General features: G+C 34.8%; 1 protein-coding gene across 1 annotated transcript in view; it reads left to right on the top strand.

Moving 5' to 3' along the window:
- Positions 1 to 21,625, top strand: part of LOC149556187 (Putative methyltransferase family protein) — a 78,917-nt gene extending 57,292 nt beyond the window's left edge. The window contains exons 6-9 of the mRNA XM_089830313.1: positions 20,092 to 20,245; positions 20,624 to 20,774; positions 20,877 to 21,000; positions 21,297 to 21,625. Coding sequence (XP_089686439.1) covers positions 20,092 to 20,245; positions 20,624 to 20,774; positions 20,877 to 21,000; positions 21,297 to 21,475 — 608 coding nt within the window. The 3' untranslated portion in view covers positions 21,476 to 21,625. The remainder of the gene's footprint in view (positions 1 to 20,091; positions 20,246 to 20,623; positions 20,775 to 20,876; positions 21,001 to 21,296) is intronic.
- The last annotated feature ends 1,130 nt before the right edge of the window (positions 21,626 to 22,755 follow it).

The raw sequence follows: 22,755 nt of genomic DNA, 5'->3' as shown, positions 1-22,755 counted from the left end.
CATTCCCATGGTTTGACAAACGCTTATGTGAAGATGTTTTCTGATTTGTTACATATGGACCCTCATTGGAGCAACTTGTGTCAAGGATGTTGATGTGCGGATACGTATTTATTGTCCTTGAGTATTACACTTAACTACTCATTGTAGTCTCTCTCTTATTTGTATTTCTATAGTACTATAAAGAGCTATTTCCATTGATCTTTTCCTTTGTCTCCAAAGAAGATTGGTACATTAGGCATGCTACCAAGTATTGTGCAAGACTTAATCTTATGATAGTAGCTCCAAAGAAGTTCTGATGTCGGATTCATTAGTCATATTATGATTATGCTAGATAAAGTGAGGCTCTTGAAGCAAATATTTTTGATGATTGAGATTATGAGTATCCTTCTATATCAAGAGGGAGCCTAACATTTCATTAGAGGCAACCTTGGACAAAGAGAGGGAGCAGCTAGAGGATACGTTTCAGTTGACTTTTGAGCATCTTGATCATATTTATTTAGAGGGAATAGACCATGTCGAGATAGATTCTTGAGTGGTCAAGAAATTGTAGCAGTCAGAGGACTATGATTCATAAGATGAAGCTCCATATGTGCAGACTAAAAGACATTTATGTGAATGCCTAAACCGTAGGTGGATACTTGGAATACTATTCATTTAGAGTACATATCACAGAAGATTTGACAATTGATAGTTTCTCCAAGCCTTCTGCGAAAAGTAAAGATTGTGCATTATTGAAGACAAGCTCAGAGTTATGGGTCAGAGCCTTTAGTGAGAGGGAGCTTGAGCATCAATGATTACTTGAGATGTACTTTAATGCATTCTTCTTTGTGAGAGAAAAGTTTGAGGTGAAAACCTTTGCTCTACTCTCTGGAAATGTTCATGGTAGATGTCATGTGAGTTACTACATGACTTTGTGGAAATATCGTGGAAGGTGATGATCTTTCATTGATGTTCTTTGTAGTTACTATAGTAAGGTGACAATCTTACAATAGTCTAACCTTCTATTATGATGGATATCATATGATTGATATCTAAGCAGATCTTAAATTTTATATAGATCATATCTTGTAAATCAGTCAACTCAGAGATAGATGTCGTCACATAGATATCTACGAGTTGTATTGTATAGATATATCATGGTGGATTAACTTCCTTACCATGATTTAATGTTCCTGTGGTAAGTATCATAGAGTGATACATGTGCAAATACCTTATGAACATTTTGAGTATTTGGTGAATATCATGCAACTTGATATTCAAAGGCCTTTACTTGGAGTATTTAGCGGATATCACGTGACTTGATATTTTGAGGCCATTACTCCTAATATCATGAGATAATAGCTAAATGGTGGGTATCTTCTGATAAAAAAAATCCTTAATCACGCCATTCTTGATATTACATTGAGGTAATATCATATCATGTGTTTATCCTCCCTAGCTAAGAGAAAGTGTTGATGTTTTTTTTGTAGCTTCTGTCAAATAAATCCTATGAGGCAAAACTATTGAAGATATATATGTATATAAAATATAATTATGGAATGTTGAAGAAATTAATGTAGTGATATATATATATATATATATATATATATATATAAAATATAATTATGGAATGTTGAAGAAATTAATGTAGTGATTTTGTTAATTTTCTCAATTGGATTTATATATAAATTTTACTTATATAAATATAAATATATTCTCTTTATGTAAATATCTTTCAATATACCCAATATATTTTCCCTTTAGTATTATATCAATAAACTTTAATCAATGTCTCTGATTTTCTGCCACCTTAATATAGAAGTACTTATATGAAATTGTATTCGATGATTTGATAAAATTCATCGACTACGGTCAAATAGGGGGGACTTTGAATTGGAGGCATGTCTATTCGGTGACGTGCCTCATGATAAGAACGTGACCATTGATGACACTGAGGTTTAACATTAAACCCATGTTACTTAATAAACCCAAAATAGATGCAAAAGTCAGTACAACGAAACGGTGAGATAACAAATCACTTGGTCAACACGATTATAGTAATCTCCACTATGCCACCTCAGATCAACGCATCATGACAGATGTAAGAAAGTGCGATCACATACATGAAGATTAAAGGCAATTATATTATGCTTGAAGTAGTCGATATGACCTGTAGCTTAAATGCCCAAGTCATTGTTATCAACTAAGCATATGTCGCCTCTAATCAACATGCTTGATGCACTTGATAACTATATATATAAAACTCTGATTTATAATTTGATTATCATGCGATTATAGTTATTATATATATATATATCAAAGAGTTGTTCTTTTATGTTTTTATACCTTGTGTTTAAACTTTAAACCGACAGAAGCTACAAAAGCTATAAAACATTAACAGATTCAAGAGATATTATGTGCATATATATATAATAAATAATTGTTCTTATATTAATTATATAATAATGAATAGACATGTCCAATGAAAGGACATGTCTCTTCTTGGCCCATCCTCAATATAAATGCAAAAGAGATCACTGCCTTTGGAATACACAGAAATTACATGCAGTGCTATTACATTTGCAGCAATCATACTTTACACCTTTGAAAGAAGATCCTTTTATAACCCTTTTCAAAATTTTGCTTCAGCTATTTGATCAAGAATTAAGGAAACAAAATAGTATTCAACCCACAAGTGAAAGAAGAAGAGCCATTTCAATGGCGATAATGCCAAAATAAATTCACTGAAACTAAAAAGGAAATCACCCGCAAGCCAATAGAGAGGTTGCTTCACAGCCTTTGCTCACAAATCCACTCCCTAGTTAGGAAGCCCATAAGAATACTGGAGCAATATTGTATTATTCAACTTATAATGGTCATTTAATTTTAAGTTGTCTACTTAGTTTACCTTAGCAACTTCCTATTTTTTTGTCTGTGTGTTAGATAGTTTCTAGTATCTTTTTGTTGATGTTTGTTTCTTTTAGAAACATTTTCCTTATAGTTATAATTCCCCATTTAAGGAGCCTCCTTTGTAATTACGCTTTTTTAATCAATCAATCATCATTTCATGGTATTAGAGCCCATAGGATTTTTTGGCAAATTTTCAAATGCATGGTCTAATAGTTGGAACAAATTTCCAAAAGTTTTTAATGGTTTTTTTTTTGAAAAATCATAAAGATATTTTAGAAAATTTTGAAATTTTTAGAAGATTTTTTTTCCTAGTTTTTCAAATAAAGCTTAAATCAAGGGTTTTCCCACCTGTACTTTTATTGGGGGTCAGCAAGTGCCGTGATTGGTCGAGCTTTTGCTGTGATTTGAAGATCTTTGCATGTGTTTTGTTTTTTGCATTGCTATTTCGAAAGTTTCTTGCTATTTTTAGCACAAAAGCTATGATTTCTTTCCTGTGATAGAGGATTTTCCACGATAGCAATTCTCTCTTGCACCCCTTTTGTGGTTGCCGTGAAAGGATTTGTAATTGGCACCACTTTTTTGAAGAGGAAAGCTTTTTTGGTGCAATTTCTCAGACATGAAGTATTGACAACAAAATTAAGATATTCTTATGAATAAACAACCATTCCTAATAATATGATTTTGCTTTAGCATTGGAGTTGTATTTTTATGAAGGAATTTCTCTTGTCTTGTTCACAATCCTAGCCTTATTCGTGCATTTTACCTTTTCTTATTCAAAATCAAACTGGAACAATTTCTGATTTTGCTTGAATTCTGATTTTTCTAACTTGCTGAGTCTAATCATATGAATTCTCCTTGAAAATAAAACATTCAGAAATCCACTTTGAGTTCATGAATTTATCATTGCAAACTTGATTCTATACCACGCCTGATCAAAATGTTCTGAAATTTCGAGTTTTTTGAAGTTTCAGGTGTGCAAGATTTTGCAAGTTTCAGTGTACAATGGAGAAGCTAACAGGTCTTATTCTCTTTTAAACTTATGATTTTTAATTCCCAGCAAATTTTGTTCTGATCTTTCTTCTCTTTTTCCGACTTTCACACTACTGCTCTTTCTTTTGTTTTATTGCATTGAGTTGAATTGGTGTTCGAAATGAAGAGTTTCATCCTTCCTATATAGGCATCTAAACCCAAAAGGCATGTCCCTTAATATGGCCAACCTGATAAGGGGATATATCTGAATTGCACTTTGTTCAATCTTCATAGAGGCTAAGCTTGTTTAGATGTCTTTGAATTTGCAACTTAATTTGTTCTTTGGCCGCTTTGACTTAAGAGCTCACACTTGTTTGAAATTGTTTTAATGAGGGAAATAAATCAGGCATCAGTTGGGCTTCGGAGCCGAAAGCAGGTTGGAAATCCGACCTTGCTCAGGCTCCTCCCACTGAGATCAATTTTTAGTATTTGTTAAGTGTTAGCCTTCATCTCTTGGTAGAAACTTATATGTTGCATGAAATGTCTGGAACCAAATATTTGGAACTCTGAATTTACTTGCTCCACAACAGATTTTCATGTTGTTTATCACCATTGCAAAGCCAAATATAATCATGCATTGCTCTGAGTTTATCCAAAGGCGTGGTGCAATTTGGCAGGTAGTTGGACTTGGAGCTTAAGTAGGTCAGAAATCCGACCTTGCTTGGGCTTTGGAGCTCCATGGAGGTTGGAAATCCAACCTTGTTTGTGCTCCTCTCAAGTAAGATCTTCCCAAAAAATGTAAAATGCTTGACAATTACTATGACTTGCCTTTGTTTTTCACTTGAAATTGCATATTGGCATCATGTTTATCTTCCTTAGTTGCAAGCTAAACTTCATCATGCCTTGTTTACAAAGTTGAGAGCCCCCAAAATATTGGGTGGAAATCAGGGCTTGCTGGGGCACATATTCAAACGTTGAGCGGAATTTAGCATGTTCTTGGGCTTCACCCCAAAATCTGATTGGAAATATTAGCTCGCTTCGGCTCCATGTCAACCTTTGGGAAGAAATGGAGGCATGGTTGGGCTCCATACTGAAGTTGCGTCCAACGTTCTCCTAATAGCCGAAAGGATTGATTTCTTCTTACTTGTTCTGATTTCATTTCGACACCAAACTTAAATCCCATCCTTGGTTTAGTGATTTAATCCTTTACCATGTTCATGTTTTGGCTTTGGCGGAATTCCTCATTCTCTTGGTGTTACATCCCAATTTTTGACCTATTTAAAATGTTCATATAGCTGTTGAGGTTCACATGAAGTCAGTTGACAGTTTAAATTGTTATGATCTTGCGAAATGGTAAGACGGTTAGTCGTTATAATTTCATATGAAGATAACATGCTAGTTGATTATTTATCATGAATTCGTGGAATTGAAAAGGTGGCTAGCCGTTAAGATTATTTACGATTAATGACTTGTTATGGTAATATGATTTAACTGCGGTGAATTTCCTTGTAGAAAGCATGTCGAAGGGGTGGAAGCATTGTCAGAAAAGAATTGGGCATAGGAGCATCACCATCACTGGGCAAATGGGTATTAATCGTTAATTACCATGGTTGAGGACCTAGCAACTTGAACATCAGGATACAATCAATGGAACTACATGAGCTATTAATAAACATTAAAAAACATTAATTATTTAATTAAATATAATGCGTATCTCAAAGTTTTTGATAATCTTTTACAATATTATTTTAATATATACCTATGTACGTACACATAGAGATAAATATTAAGTGACACCATAATATAATGATGCCCCCTTACAAATATATCTAGGTGTACGTAGATAGATATAAACTATAATATTTTCGATTTTTAACTTTCAAATCTTCTTCCATCCTTTTTTCTTTTCTTGTTTGAAACTGATTTAACACTTGGCACATTTGTTTAGCATCCAAGAGCCAAGATAATTCTTTATGTTACGGCTTCTTGGAAGCCAAAGAGTCCTTGACCTTTAATATTTATATTATGGGTTGGGAGAGATGGGATATTCAAGAAGTCACATTCCCGACTTCCATATATTATTATCGCTTTCTCCTTGATCATTCTGGCTTCCATCCATAACTGATGCTATGCTAAATCAATCGAACTTTTTGCAATTTTGTTCGAAAACTGAAATGTCCCTTTTCTGATTTTTGCATGATATTTCCAACCTCTAATCAGATCTTTAAGATCAAACAACTAATATCACAAAGATCCACCAAATTTCTCAAGAAACCCCAAATCGGGTATGCTGAAAATAGTGCCAAAAGCTTCACAACTTCACAAATTATTAATAAATCTGAAAATGGAAATTTTTACAGAAATTTCAGCAGCATAACAGCCTACAAAATGAAATTTTCAGATCCGTATAGCCTTTACACAACAGTTCACAAATGTAGGACAAAAACTATGCTCATCGGGCTCTCGAAATTAACACAAAAATGCTCGGAAACACCACAAAACACTAATAATCTATCTCAGAAGTTTAATCACATCCCAATACATATATTCAGCTCTATTTTAACACCTTAAAGTCTGAAATACAGCAGCAGCCCAAACTGATATGAAATACTCAACTGTAAACACCAAACTCATACAAAAAACACATCCGAAAATCCACAAATCTGCACTGTTCAGCACAAAGGCAAACTCTGTATGAGCATGCACATGGAATGGCTTCAAACTCCCGTCCTTAGCCTTCTTGGAAACCTGCAAACTCCCGTTCTTGGGTCTCCCTGGAAATCTGCAAACTCCCGTTCTTGGGTCTCCTCCACAGGTTTGGCAGCCTCTGAAGAATAACAAAGAATCAGCAAAATCAAGTTCTGGAATCCGCCCAAAATGCCTCCAAACCCCTTTAAAAAGGGCATAACTGTAACTCACGTCCAAGAGAGGTTAATGAAACATATTTTAATAATAATTTTCATTTATTAGTCTAATGGTTTCCAAAGATTAACCCCCTTTTTTCGAAACTTCACTTTCTTGGGCCTGCCTGCCTTAACAAAGATTATTATTTTTTAATTATTTGAAAAGGGGACATGACAAGTCCTCCCCTCCCAAACATTGCTTGTCCTCAAGCAATGGCTGAACAATAAACCAATCAATCCACCTGGATCCCAAATTTAGTCATGAACTATACTACTACCAATTAACACAGGCTCCTGCAATATCCTCTGCAATATGACGAAGAGGAATCCATAATCAAACTGACAATTATAGCTCAACCAAACTCCAAAATCACCACTACCATAGTCAAAAACCCATGAGACACAAACTCTTAGAACATCAGAACCCAAGTAAAGTGGACAAATCAAACTACCAGCACAATAAATACCATCAACGCATTCCACTGGCCTATACGGAATGTACAATCCAACTCTGCAACAATGGTGAACGCTCTTGAATGAAACTATACCAAGTATGGAGAATCCACACACTATACAACTCCTGCAGTCAACACAACTCTGCAAATCACCGACCACTATCTCATAACCATAACTCCCATGTACTGCTGATGGTGAAAAGACATTACAAGATAAGGAGTAAGAAATGGAATCCAAACCAAATTTGCCTGCCATCAACTCTTCAAAACAAGGATCAAATGCTAACTGATGTACATACCCTGCAATATAATGTTGATTAAAAAAATCAACCTCAGTCAACAACTCACTATGAACAAGTGATACAACCCACTGTGACTGATCACTAGCTAAGTCAGGAGATGTCATAGCCAAAGGAGTAGAATCAATAACAACACCCACTGAAGCATCACTCCCAAACTCCTGCTCTAAGTCACATATTATCAAACTATCAACTGCAGAACCTATCACCATGTCATGCCCATCACAACTCTCATCTTGAGGCATCAAACTGTCCCATAACTGATGATAAGCACTAGGAACCAAAGTACATCTCTGTATCATCATCTCATCAACATGGTCATCAAAGGTAAATTGATGAGCGTACCTCACAGTGTAATGCCGATAGAATGCACCAATCTCAGTCAGTGGCTCAGACTGCAATCCAGATGTAACTAACTGCAATTGATCACTAACCAAGTTGGAACTGATTGCTACCTCTGAAGACATCACTAAGAGAGTAGTATTACTAGTAGGAACCATGCCAACTGTCGGCTCTCCAAGATCACACATGGTCTTTGATACATCATCTCTAGTCTTCGTGCCATCAGTACTAGAGGCCACCACCATGTCAGGCATACAACAATCTGCTACAACACCCAACTCAACTGAACCCGACTCTAGTGGGAATGAACCTGATATGCCAATGTTAGTATCAAGGATGGATGCATGCCCATCTCCACTGTCTCTGACAATCTCGGCCATGGACATCCTCATATCACCAAACACCACATCTTGTGACTGTATAGAATCAGGTAAAGACTGTAATCGATCTAACTCCATGGTCCCCTTAGCCAAATGAAATTGTGACTCCTTGAAAGCCAACTGTGTACTCTCAAGAATCTCAAAAGTCACCTCAAGCTGCTCAGTAAGCTCACTCACCTCATCTTCCTTGGCCAACAATGCATCATATGCTGTACTGCCCCACTCCATAAGATAATCTCTGTCGGCTACCAACTGTATATAATTCTGTCTCAAAATCTGAATAGCCTCCCATAAAGAGTGGATCTCTGTCAAAGAAAGATAACTGCCTTCCTGCTCATCACTAGTAGGAGAACCCCATCCATAAACTGTTAACAACTGACGAGCAGCATCGAAATGCTGGCAAGTGACATCAATGTCTCGGTCACTAACTCTCAATTGATTAGACACATGATGGCACTGACTTGACTGTCTCCTACAAACCTCCTCTGATGCACTATCTAAAGGAGTATCCTCAAAGTTACTCGTCTCTAGAGTATTACCATCTATGTCCTGTGAATCAACTCTAAAGCTCATATCAACATACAGAGTATCAAAAACTATAGCACTACTGTCCAACTCCTCTGTACCCAAGGAAACTAAGTCTTCACAACTACCCACTACATCCTCCTGGATGTCATCAATGCCAATATGATCCTTGGACTCATCTGTACACACTACCAAATATGAAATATCATCAACACATTCCAGCAAGTATGGTCGACTGGATATATGAACAAAGCCCAACACCGATGTATAAAAACTAATACCAACATCGGATAAGCTCCTGGCACAAGAAAAGACAACACCGTGCAATCTGCTAATCAAATCCATGATAGCACCCAAACAATCACTGCTGCCAAAAAGTGTTAAAGATTTCCAATCAACTGAATCCCAAATGCCAATATAATAATCTCGAGTCCATATCCGTAAACTATAATCAGCTGGTAACTCAAGCAAAATCTTCACTTGAGTAATATGACCAATACCAACTAATTTCACATACCTATCATGATGAGATAATGTAGTTACAATACCGTCTTCACTCACCTTCAGCTGGCGGGATAAATCATGTGAAGCACTACTAGCCTCAACCTCATGTGACGAAGCATCTAACTGTGCCTGGTACTCTCTCTCAGAAAAATCATGAATGCTCAATGTCTGCTCATCTCTACCAAGTATCTCACCATCATGCACAACAACATCCTCATAATCATAATCCTTGAGGTCAAATCTATCTATCACTCTTTGACTAAAATCATCAAATGTAGTTACCTGATCATGACCTTGAGTAGTCATTCCATGATATCACCAATCATAGGCTGCATCTTCCAAGTGTAGACTTGCAATTTGAATAGCATCACTCTCCTTCATGGGGTTAAGTGTGAAGAAGGTCTGTAATTTTTGTAGCCATGCTCTAGCTGAAATTTTATTTGTTCCATCAAAAGTAGGTGCTATAAACTTGCTTATTTTATTTTTGAGCTCTCTTCCACTTATGTCATGCTCCCTTCTGTACTCTTTCTTGGGCATCAAAGTGTTCATCATATCCACATATTCTGTAAAAAGAACTAAACTACGAAAGTCATCATCTAAGCCATTGTAAGTAGCTCTTAATGTAATCAAGTTACCTGTAACCTCTTCCACAGGATTAATGGCTGGATTTGGTACTGGTGACTCATCTGCAGGCAAGAAAATAGTTTTGGTTGATTTAGATGGTGTGGATTTCAGATTTCTTGGCTCCTCTGAAGTGCTCCCTTTCTTATTAATACATGCAACTCCTTGTAGTTTTTCTGTCAATATTCGCAAAGCCTCTCTAGTTTCTGCCAAACTATCCACTGTTTGCTTCTGAGTATTTTGAATGTCTTGGAAGAATTTCTTTGCCATCTTATCTGGATCAGCCATACTTTTCCCTTCCTTGGATTTTGTACTTTTACTTTCAACTGGAGGTTTGATCAAAATTTCTTTATTCTTTTCTCGCTGCAAATATCTTTTTTCTCTTTCACTTAGTTGCATGCAACCATAAATTTTGACATGCAGCTGATTAGAAGCAACATGCAACCACCAAATTCACCAAGAACTAACATGCAAATGATTAGAAGTAGAATGCAACCATAAATTTTGACATGTAGTTGATTAGAAGCAACATGCAACCATAAATTATGACATGCAAAATCTGGGTAGTTGTCAAAACTATCATGCAAGATCTGGGTAGTTGTCAAAGATGACATGCAAGATCTGGGTAGTTGTCAAAACTGACCTGCAACTTCTACAAACCCTCAGGCTGGCAAGATCATGGCTCTGATACCACTGAAATGTCCCTTTTCTGATTTTTGCATGATATTTCCAACCTTTAATTAGATCTTTAAGATCAAACAACTAATATCATAAAGATCCACCAAATTTCTCAAGAAACCCCAAATCGGGTATGCTGAAAATAGTGCCAAAAGCTTCACAACTTCACAAATTATTAATAAATCTGAAAATGGAAATTTTTACAGAAATTTCAGCAGCATAACAGCCTACAAAATGAAATTTTCAGATCCGTATAGCCTTTACACAACAGTTCACAAATGTAGGACAAAAACTATGCTCATCGGGCTCCCGAAATTAACACAAAAATGCCCGGAAACACCACAAAACACTAATAATCTATCTTTGAAGTTTAATCACGTCCCAATACATATATTCAGCTCTATTTTAACACCTTAAAGTCTGAAATACAGCAACAGCCCAAACTGATATGAAATACTCAACTGTAAACACCAAACTCATACAAAAAACACACCCGAAAATCCACAAATCTGCACTGTTCAGCACAAAGGCAAACTCTGTATGAGCATGCACATGGAATGGCTTCAAACTCCCGTCCTTAGCCTTCTTGAAAACCTGCAAACTCCCGTTCTTGGGTCTCCCTGGAAACCTGCAAACTCCCGTTCTTGGGTCTCCTTCTCCATAGGTTTGGTAGCCTCTGAAGAGTAACAAAGAATCAGCAAAATCAAGTTCTGGAATCCGCCCAAAATGCCTCCAAACCCCTTTAAAAAGGGCATAACTGTAACTCACGTCCAAGAGAGGTTAATGAAACATATTTTAATAATAATTTTTATTTATTAGTCCCAACGGTTTCCAAAGATTAACCCCCTTTTTCCGAAACTTCACTTTCTTGGGCCTACCTGCCTTAACAAAGATTATTATTTTTTAATTATTTGAAAAGGGGACATGACAAAAACTTTTACCTTACTTATCAGTGCCATTCTTAATACAGTCTTCCGTATGTGTTCCTTTCTATGCTAAGGATTGAGTTGTATTTATACCCTATGGTTACACCTAGAAGACATTCATATATTTCAAGCACTCGACTCCCATATTATTACCCGTCCTCTTCCATTAATCCGATTCGTTGCTCTTGGCACCGATATCACTGCAGAGATCATTTTTAACCATTGCTATGTTCCTTTCCACGATTTATTACTTATACAATTGTTTTCTAAATAAACGTGAGCAATCTCTATACTGGTATTTGCATTCAAGATCTCCCTTGCAAGGAGTGAGGCAGAATAAGTAAGCGTTCAACAAGACATCACCTCTCCTCCATGTTATATCAGGGTATGTGGATAACCGGAAATCCAAGTATTATATTATGTTTTCCTTTATTAGTTACTACATTCTGATTATACAACAGTAAGCAATAGTTTACAACATGATGCAAATCATTTTACTTAACACCATATGATTGACCTTTTCTAATTAGAATTGTTTATGGCAAGTAAATGCCAAGTAACCATGTTATGAAATCATGATTTATTATGCCATTGGAGATTAAAATTCAAATAATATTTTCTTTAAGTCTTAGAGAACTCAATCCTCAAATCATAGATTGTGATGAGTTGGAACATATATTATTCATGAAACAGTTGAGAATCAACAGAAAGAGCTGGTTACTCTGAGATTCAAACACTTGGGACTCACCCAACTGTATAGCCAAGGAAAAGGGTGAAGAGGTGAGAGAAAAGAATCTGCAATTACACGAAACAGAGTCAGATGTGACATAACAATGTTTATTATTTTTAAAAGGAATCATTTAATAACTCTTGCTTGATTATGTTTATTGTATTTTTCTGCTGTCAAGTCAAGTGGTGCGATTAGATACCAAGATGCTCAGTGGATGACAAGGTGTTCCATGTTTATTTTAGGTAGGGAGGGTCTTTTTCGTTAGAGATTGTATGTGGATACGTTATAATTCGAGGTTGGGTGGTTAAGCCATTGACAATGTTTCCCCTCTCCACAAGATGTCGGACGTGTATCAGATAAAAATAAGTTATGCATTCTAAATTATGGTTAAATTTTAAATGTTCCATTGTAAAGTTCGTTACAATTTCAAGTTCATCGAGGACGATGAAACACAAGGTGAATGGTATGTTACATTCCAATTTTTGACCTAATTTAAAATGTTTATATAGCCGTTGAGGTTCATATGAAGTTAGTTGACAGTTTAAATTGTTATGATCTTGCGAAATGGTAAGATGCTTAGTCATTATAATTTCATATGAAGATAACATGCTAGTTGATTATTTATCATGAATTCATGGAATTGAAAAGGTGGTTAGCCATTAAGATTATTTATGATTAATAACTTGTTATGGTAATATGATTTAACTACGGTGAATTTTTTTGGAGGAAACACGTCGAAGGGGTAAAAGCATTGTTAGAAAATAATTGGGCATAGGAGCATCACCATTACTGGGCAAATGGGTATGAATCGTGAATCACCATGGTTGAGGACCTAGCAACTTGAACATCAGGATATAATCGATGGAACCGCATGAGCTATTAAATAAACATTGAAAAACATTAATTATTTAATTAAATATAATGTGTATCTCAAAGGTTTTGATGATTTTTCATAATATTATTTTAATATATCCCTATGTACGTACACAAAGATAAATATAAAGTGACACCATAATATAATGATGCCACCTCATAAATATATCTACGTGTACGTTGATAGATATAAATGATAATATATTCAATATTTAACCTTCAAATCTTCTCCCATCCTTTTTTTTTTCTTGTTTGAAACCGATTTAACACTTGGCACATTTATTTGGCGTCCAAGAGCTAAGATAATTCTTTATGTTACGGCTTCTTGGAAGCCAAAGAGTTCCATCCTTTCCTCTTTTCTTGTTTGAAACCGATTTAACACTTGGCACATTTATTTGGCATCCAAGAGCCAAGATAATTCTTTATGTTATGGCTTATTGGAAGCCAAAGAGTCCTTAACCTTTAATATTTATATTATGGGTTGGGAGAGACAGGATATTCAAGAAGTCACATTCCCGACTTCCATATATTATTATCGCTTTCTCCTTGATCATTCCGGCTTATGCCTAGAAGACATTCATATATTTCAAGCACCCAACTTCCATATTATTACCCGTCCTCTTCCATTAATCCGATTACGTTGCTCTTAGCACCGATATCACTGCAGATATCATTTTTAACCATTGCTGTGTTCCTCTCCATGATTTCTTAATTATACAATTGTTCTGTAAAAAACCATGAGCAATCTCTATACTAGTATTTGCGTTCAAGATCTTTCCTGCAAGGAGTGAGGCAGAATAAGTAATTGTTCAGCAAGACATCACCTCTCCTCCATCTTATATCAGTTTATGTGGATAACCGGAAATCCAAGTATTGTATTATATTTTCCTTTATTAGTTACTGCATTTTGATTATACAACAGTAAGCTATAGTTTACAACATGATGCAAATCATTTTACTTAACATCATATGATTGACCTTTTCTAATTAGAATTGTTTATGGCAAGTAAATGCCAAGTAACCATGTTATGAAATCATGATTTATTATGCCATTGGAGATTAAAATTCAAACACTATTTTCTGCAAGTTTTAGAGAACACAGTCTTCAAGTCACAGATTGTGATGAGTTAGAACATATATTATTCGTGAAACAGTTGAGAATCAATAGAAAGAGCTAGTTGCTTTGAGATTCAAACATTTGGGACTCACCCGACTGTATAGCCAAGGAAAAGGGAGAAGAGGTGAGAGAAAAGAATCTGCAATTACATGAAACAGAGTCAGATGTGACATAACAATGTTTATTATTTTTAAAAGGAATCATTTAATAGCTCATGTTTGATCATGTTTATTGTATTCTCCAGCTGTCAAGTCGAGTGGTGTGATTATATACCAGGATGCTTAGTGGATGACAAGGTGTTCCATGTCTATTCTGGGTAGGGAGGGCCTGTTAGAGCTTGTGTGGGGATAAGTTATGGGCCGTGGTTGGGTGGTTAAGCCCCTGACAATGTTTCCCCTCTCCACAAGATGTTGGACGTGTATCAGATAAAGATAAGTTATGCATTCAAACGTTTGTCGGAAACAAGTATATTTACTTTTATGATGTATATTCAAGTAGAAGGTAAGATTAATTGAGTTGTAACATCGTTACAATTATTTCTTTAAAGCAACTCTTATCGTTAATATAATTGGCAACCAATTAGATAGGTTGATTTTCTAACTGAACATGGAATATATTTATTTGCGAGAGATAGATTTATCTGATGGAATTGATATTTCAGTCTTTCATTTATAAAAATAATGATTATGAGCATATCTTCTAATCTTACGTTATTTCTACAGTTAAGCAATCGAAAGAAAAAGAATGATACAATGGTATCTAATGCCCTAAACAATCCAATGGTAATTGATGCCCTAAATGATACAGTGCTATTTGAAGCCCAAAATGATACAGTGGTATCTGAAGCCCTAAATGATAAAGTGGTATCTGGTGCCCTAAATGATCCAATGGTAATCGATACCCTAATTGATACAGTGGTATGTGATGCCTTAAATGATATAGTGGTATTTGATGTTAATTGTCATTTGATTTTGATGTATTTGATGGTAATCGTCAATTATCCTAAGTGATATTTGTGGACTAATCTGGGTGATTGCAGAAGCATCCCTACAATGATTTCTCGGTTCAAATTCCATGGTATGTAGATTTTAATTTCCATAGTAAATTTATTGGTGGTGTTTTCAAATGTTAGTTATGAGTTTTCCGTTTAAGTAATTGTAACTGTTAATCTCATTAACATGAACATAACTGATATAACTGTCCTCCTATGAAAATGAAGTAATAATTCTATTTCTTTGAATATGTTAGTTGTTAATTAAGACCCGGAAAAAGTGGATGTTACACTTGGGCTCATATCAACTTTGGGTGGATTTTAGGGTCTTCCTGGGCTTTGAGACCTAAAAATGTGGCATAAATTTGCCCTCTCTTGGGCTCCTTGATTGAATTCATCTCTAATTTTGCTAAATATTTTGAGAATTTGTCAAATGCAATACTTAAGGTTATCTAATTTTTATCACCACCTCAAGTTGGAACTTAGTACTCGCTCACTCAAATAGCCCAGATCTCAAATAAGACTCTTCATTCTTGCTCGAAGTCTGCCTTGTTGTTTGGAAGTTGCATAAAATTTCTCATCAGAAAATCAAGTTTAATCTGCAATAGCACTTAGTTGTTTTCATTACCCCAGACCTTCTGACTTGTAGATTAGATTTAAGCAAACCTTTGTTTTTTCATCAAGGCAACGTGGAAAGTTTGCATATTATTATCAACAGTCTGAAAAGTTTGAGTTCATTAAATGTGCATCTAAAATGTAAATCAGAATTTTACCTCTCATAAGGTAATTCTTATCACACCTCCAATTGCACTTTCATTTTCACTCATAAGATTGAATTCACTTCCAAGAACTGCATAAGGACAAATTTGCAGACTGATTGGAAAACTTGATGGCCTTTAAGAATTTCGCTTGAGGGCAATCCAAAATTTCACAAGTTTTGGATTAGGTCTTGACAATAAAGAACTCCAATCTCACTTCAATATTCAAATTCATAACTAGACATTGACTTAAATCTCTAACTTTTCTCAAACTTCACATTTCATCAACCTTGGGATGTCGAAATCTCTACCAAATCTAGACCAAGATAAAAAACTGCTAACCTAGCAGGCGAAAAAGTAGGGTTTCCCATTTGCAATTGGGCGTGTGCATTTTACAACACAACAAGTCTTAAAAGAAGGTTCATATCAAAGAACATTATGAAGGCAAGGAGTCAGCCTTCTATGCAGAGTCATGAATAAATTGTTGGTTTGTGGTGATTGATTAGGCAAGTACTGTACATTCATCATTATTGTGGGGTTAACATGTTAGGCGTTTTTGGGTTGACTTATCAAGCATTTTGCTAAGTTGAGTCAAGTATTTTTTAGGGTTTACTTGTTAACCGACATTGGCAAACAACCTAAAGGCCTATAAATAAGTGACGGTGTAATGTAAAATGTATTACACTATAATTTGCTCTTCACTGGATAATAAGATTGGAATTTCTGTTAGGTAGATGTAGCCCAAGATTGGGTAAACCATGTTAAATATGTGTCCTTGGTTATATTTTTGTGTGCTTTATTCCTTTGCATTATTGGTTATATTTGCATGTCACTGTTAGATTCTTGTCTTTTAATCCTAACACAAATGATTTGCAGATTCTGTCAAGTCTTCTCTGTTGAGTTTTCAGTATCATTGCAAATGTAATGGCACTGTATATGTTTTGTGTTTTCCAAGTGCAGATCCAAATGCATATATATAGGAGTAGAAGAGACATGTCTTGTGAAGAGACATGAGACATGTCTCTATGTTAATCAATATTGGTTATTGTAAGTTAATTTCCATTAGACATAATTAACAACAATATATATATATATATATATATATATATATATATATATATATATATATATATATATATATATATATATATATATATATATATATATATATATATATATATAATTGATGATTAATCAAATGCAATAGTGTTTAACCAATAACTATAGGGGGTTAACTCTAGATCAATTCAATCCAACTGAAGCTACAATATTAACACTCCCTCTTAGCTGGGGGGGATTGTTATAGAACACATTATGGTCTCAAGCAGAGAGAAAAAATACAAGTATGTACACTCATTCAGGTCCTACGAATCCTTGAAGCTCCCAAGAGTAAACATCCCGAAAGAAAAGATTTTTAAGGAAAAAATAGTCCATACAGAGACCTTAAGAGGGGTATATGTAGTAGGTGTCATGTCACTCCCCCTCTTCCAATGAGTAGGTGACACATGAATCCCATCTACCTCCTCTCTTCTCTTTTCACCAAACCATAAGTGTAGGTGGTTCTTACAAATGCTCCCCCCTGTTCGGGCATTAGGATGAGTGAAATCTTGTACACTTTTCTTCAAAAGGCTCCTTGGGATTCAGTCACACGTGTGAAGTACGTGGAAGCCCCATTCATCAAAATTGGGGAAGTGGGTTTGGAAGTTACAAGCCACTTGATTTATATTCCAAAGGCTTATGTTCTAAAAGATACCGAACCCATAGGTGTCTGACCTATAGGCTTAAAGGCACTCAAAAAGAGGGGAGAAAACATCAAGGTCATTTAAAAATCCATTTAAAGTCAAATCTAAGTTTTGCTGAAAAGGATGCCATTTGGTCCAAGTACTACTGCAAAGATTTGAACAAAACAAAAATACATTTACAACACAAAATATTTCATATTACAACTATTGTTACAACTGGTGACCTTAGTTTGCATAATGGTCTGAAATCAAGGCTTGATTGGGAATAGAATAACTAGGGTTTTCTTAGGGACCTTTGATTTTCATTGACCATGGAGATTTCTTGCACATTTGATGAAAGACATTAATACATTCAATATAATAGTCGAAGCAACTTGAATTAAAATGAATACATAATCATACATTCAATTCTTTAAAATGCAATATAGTTCAATATTTTATTGCTTTTTAACAATTACTCATTTTGATTTCTCACATGAAATGTATAGATAGTATTTGTTACTTCTAATCAATGTGATAATTGATAATTCATATCACAATTGAACTTATATTTAGAAAGTCAATGCATGAATCAAGTAACTCACAATTATTGCATCGAAATCAAGATATCTAAATTAACTATCACAATGCTATTCTTTTTATATGCACATATAATTGAACGACTGTGCACATGCAATCCACATCTAAGATTTTTTTAGTATATATGGTGTGCATACACGTGTATGTGCATACACAAACACATAGTATCAGGTGGACACTTTTGGACCGTCGGGGTCATGGTTTTTCATTTTTCTTAGCATGTTGACAAGGATCTAGGGGAAGGAGATTGTCACTTGTTGATGGGTGTGTTGTAGAAAGAGGCAGTAAATAACTGGGACATGATTTTAATAATCTACAAAAATCTGCATTGTTAATTACAAAATACTAGCATATTAGTTTGCTTCAATTAGAACTATTATCTTATCCTTTAGAAGCCGAACTTAAGTCCACCTAAACTGAAAACTAAAACAAAGGCACAAGCATAGGAACTAGCACTAGTATATTCTTGTTTGCTGCGGTATTATGTTCAATTACCATGGTAGACATTTGTTCACCATGATGGTTTGGGAACAGCTGTGGTGTATTTGGATACACTGATAAATTGGCATTCACTGCAGCAATCATGTATTCATTGATTGTTTTCACTGGTTTCACTTGGCAGTGAATTCGATTGTCATAAAACATCACGTACTTATGCAAATTCAAATTTTGGAAAAAAAAAAGATATATTTCCTTGTTCCTTAATTTAAATTACCGCTTTTCAGATTATGACATTTTTGGGAGTCTTTGGGAAAAGTTGTAGACCATAAATGATCTGGAAATTTTTTTTCTGCAAGTTTGTCTGTTTGCAACAAATGCATGTTTGGTCCCTTGGGGGAAATAGATAGAATGTGGAATATAAAGGGCTTTTGTCACTTGCTTTTATAATTTGTCATTTGTACTTAACCTTTTATATATGAGGGGATGGAGGAATGCCATATACAGTTATCCCGTGCCTTGTGTAGCATTGGCTCTCAACCTTATGGTTGTTTTAGAGTTTCAGATCATCTCAAGAATGTTGCAAATGGTTTTATGAGTCTGTTAATTGTGTGGGTGCGGTTACTGGCATTGTGGGAGCTTCTAAATTATGGTTGTAGCTTATCGAAATCATTGTGGAATTGTGAACATTTGTGCTCAGCCTATACACAGCGGAATGGAGAGTGATTTGCTCTGTGGACATTCACCCAGTGTTGGGTTTTCTTTAGGACAATTTGATGTGTTTATGTTTCTCATCTGCTCTTTATGTTGATGAGATGTTTATGATGTTTCATTTGATATGCATTTTGTTTTAGTTTACAGATATCTCTCTCACTTACATACTAGTAACTATATAGTATGTTTCTCCGTGCCCCATATCATATTATATTTTATATCTACACACACTATTAATTATATACTATATGGTTTGTACTAGTAACTCGATGGTATAAAATTTCCGTGTGCCATATTTCATTTGAAAATCAAATTTGCATACCTATATCTGTTCCATTTTTTGGTAACTATGTAAAACAATCAAAATCAGCTCTTGAAAGTGAATTAAGCTCCTATTACTCTAACATGTTCTAAGCTGGCTTATAGATGTAATTGGGAGTGATTTATTTCAAGGGAGTGATTATAGGCTATTTAAAACATAAACATTCTTTTGAAATGACTTATTTCATGTTGAGCTTGACTATAAGAGGACCTTTACATTGATTAAGTGTTTGCATCATTCAATGTTTATTTTCTGTTTTTGTATATTTGGGACACAAATACTCTCATAAGAAATTTACTCTAGTTATTGTTTACAGTTTATGTCACCTAACTGCAGACAAAGGGAATGATATTCTTGATAACTGTTTGCGCAATGTTAAGTTGAATGTGCATACATACAAACACAATGAGAAATCAGTTCGAGTACGTCAATTGGATTGGCAAGATTCATGGCCCCCTAAGGAGTTTCAGACTAAAGAAAGTATGACAATGTAAGATTTAAGTGTATTAAAAATTTACACCTTTGTTGGCAATTATGCATTTGCATGGAGACATTTTTTAAGAATATGTGCCTGGATAAATTGGAGTTAGTTTCTTCTACATTGGAGACTTATTTTCATTCAGGTGGTAGTGGTTGAAACTTGAGCCATATCATCATAATGTCCTTTTGGAGGCTGATGATATAGATGGTTTAATAATGGCTTCTGCTAGTATTGTTCCTTCTAAGTTGCTGATTACAGCTATGGATGATCAAGTGTTTTGATCAAGTTCTATGACCAGAGGTTTTAAATAAATCCCCTCTTTTGAGAATTGACAATTAATTTCTCTAAACTAATTTGTTATCCATTACCTCATTATTTTTTGGGCAGTTGTAAAGACAAATATTCTTGGACTTCCTCTGACATTACAGAAGCAGAAAAAGCATCTGTACTATTGGCTGCCGATGTTGTTTATTGTGATGAGTTGACAGAGGCCTTTTTCAAAGTCTTAAAGGAACTAATGCCTCTAGGGTCAAAAAAGGTATTTGTTACTTCCTCTCTTGGGATTTATCATTCTAGTCATACAACCTCGTGGTTTATAGATTTGGAATATATGAATCAATCAAGCCATATTTTCGTGCAGGTTTTATTTTTATCGCTAGAAAAGAGGTACAATTTTACCATGAAAGACCTTGACACTGTTGCTCATGGTTATGAATATTTCCGCACATTTATTGCAGAGGAAGTACCTGAATCCAAAAATACAGGTAATTAGATACGCTAATTCATCAAAGACATACCAGAATCCACTTGATGAACTGTTAAAAATTATGCAGGAAAGCTGTGTAGAGATTTTTTGCAAGGATGTTCTGAATTGCACCCTATGATCATCAGGAAGAGGATTAACATTATGTAGTGTGATCTGAAACGTTAATGCAAAAGAACTATACACATTAATTCTGCAGAAGTTTCAACTAATTTGTTCATATTCATGTTTATTGAATGAAAAATACTAGCATTCTTTAAGAGTTCAAATGTTCTGAACTTTGTTCCAACTTTATAGGGTGTGCAAGGATCCAACCTGGTCAAAGTGAATCAGGCATTTCAAATCCACATTTCATAGGGAGGCGGTTTGATATAACAAGTATACCACAATATATAAGAGAATATGATCGTGGAGATGATACAGAGCTATGGGAAATCAGGGCAAAGCCTCTAGAATCAATTACACAAAGCATATGATGAGAACTACACCTGTAAATTATTCTATAATTTGCTATTAAAATCTATAGTTTTAGCTTTTCTTTTAGTCCTATCCAATCTGCACATTCCTGTTCATTGTACATCAATTAATCTTTTAGTAATGAATAGTCTAAATTATTAGATTTCGAAGGTTTCTTTCTTGATTTTCTGTAGTCAGTTTCCTGAATTGTATGAAAGTAATTACATGTAGTGAGCTAAGTACAAACTCAAATGTATCTCAGATGTGTCAGATGATCTCATAAACTGAAGCTGGATTGTTTGAAGATCACTAGGCATCTTGGACTTTAAATGATCTATCCTTGCCTTTATTTCTCTCTTTTGTGTATTAATGGGCATGCACATACATTCAGAATAAAAAATTCACATAAATGCATACGCGTAGAACACATACAATGCTATTAAGTAGATTTTTAAAGATGTTATGTAAGCATCATATGGCAAAAATACCAATGATGATATCTTCAAGCACATGCTTGATCCCTTGTAACAATCCTCATGTGTAGTTCAATACTTGTTTTTGGGTGGACCACATCCTCAATCTTTGTAAAATAGTGTTAACAAATAACACTTAATCCAACTAGAACTGGGTATTGAACATCTCTAAATTTTATAATTGGAGATGGCACCTTATTAAATTGACTAGGCATTAATATTTGGTTCTAGAATTGCATGGATGTACTAAAACAATATTTAAACCAAAACTTGGTACCTCGGGTGAAATTCCATAGGGTATCCACAAATTCTCACTCAAGTTTTCTAAAAATTTCAGCAAATTCTATAGATTTTAGTAACTAGAATACTTAGCATGTACACCTTTGAAACGAACTATTTATGAAACCCTATTGCTATAGAGTTGATCCCTAATAATTCTTTGTTGGATTAGATGGTTCAAATTGTATCTTATCTTTTAGTGGAAGTATATTCTAAAGATGACAGGTAACACCCTTGGATTCTTCCTAAGATTTTCATATTTTCATCAATAAAAGGAAAAAAAAGGTGTAGGCATAATTTACCTTGATAATGACTTTCCAAAACCTTAGAACACCTATATTGGAATGAGAATTATTAGCTATTAACCTGAAAAAAACTTTGCTATAGTAGTTTTTAACAATGGAGGGATGGATGTCGTTGGATTGTGGTTGTGTAAGGGACAATATCCTTTTTTTTCTACTGATTAATATAAAAAGAAAAATGGAGGGAGTCCCTTTTCTATTTCAGCAAGCCCTTATAAGTGAAGCAAGCTAATGGTGTCATTGTAA

This window comes from Cupressus sempervirens, chromosome 5 (assembly GCF_028749045.1).
Source record: "Cupressus sempervirens isolate cs-2001-9-10 chromosome 5, ASM2874904v1, whole genome shotgun sequence".
Taxonomy (NCBI): Eukaryota; Viridiplantae; Streptophyta; class Pinopsida; order Cupressales; family Cupressaceae; genus Cupressus; species Cupressus sempervirens.
The sequence above is the reverse complement of the archived record's forward strand: the minus strand, read 5'-3'. Positions and strand labels throughout refer to the sequence as shown.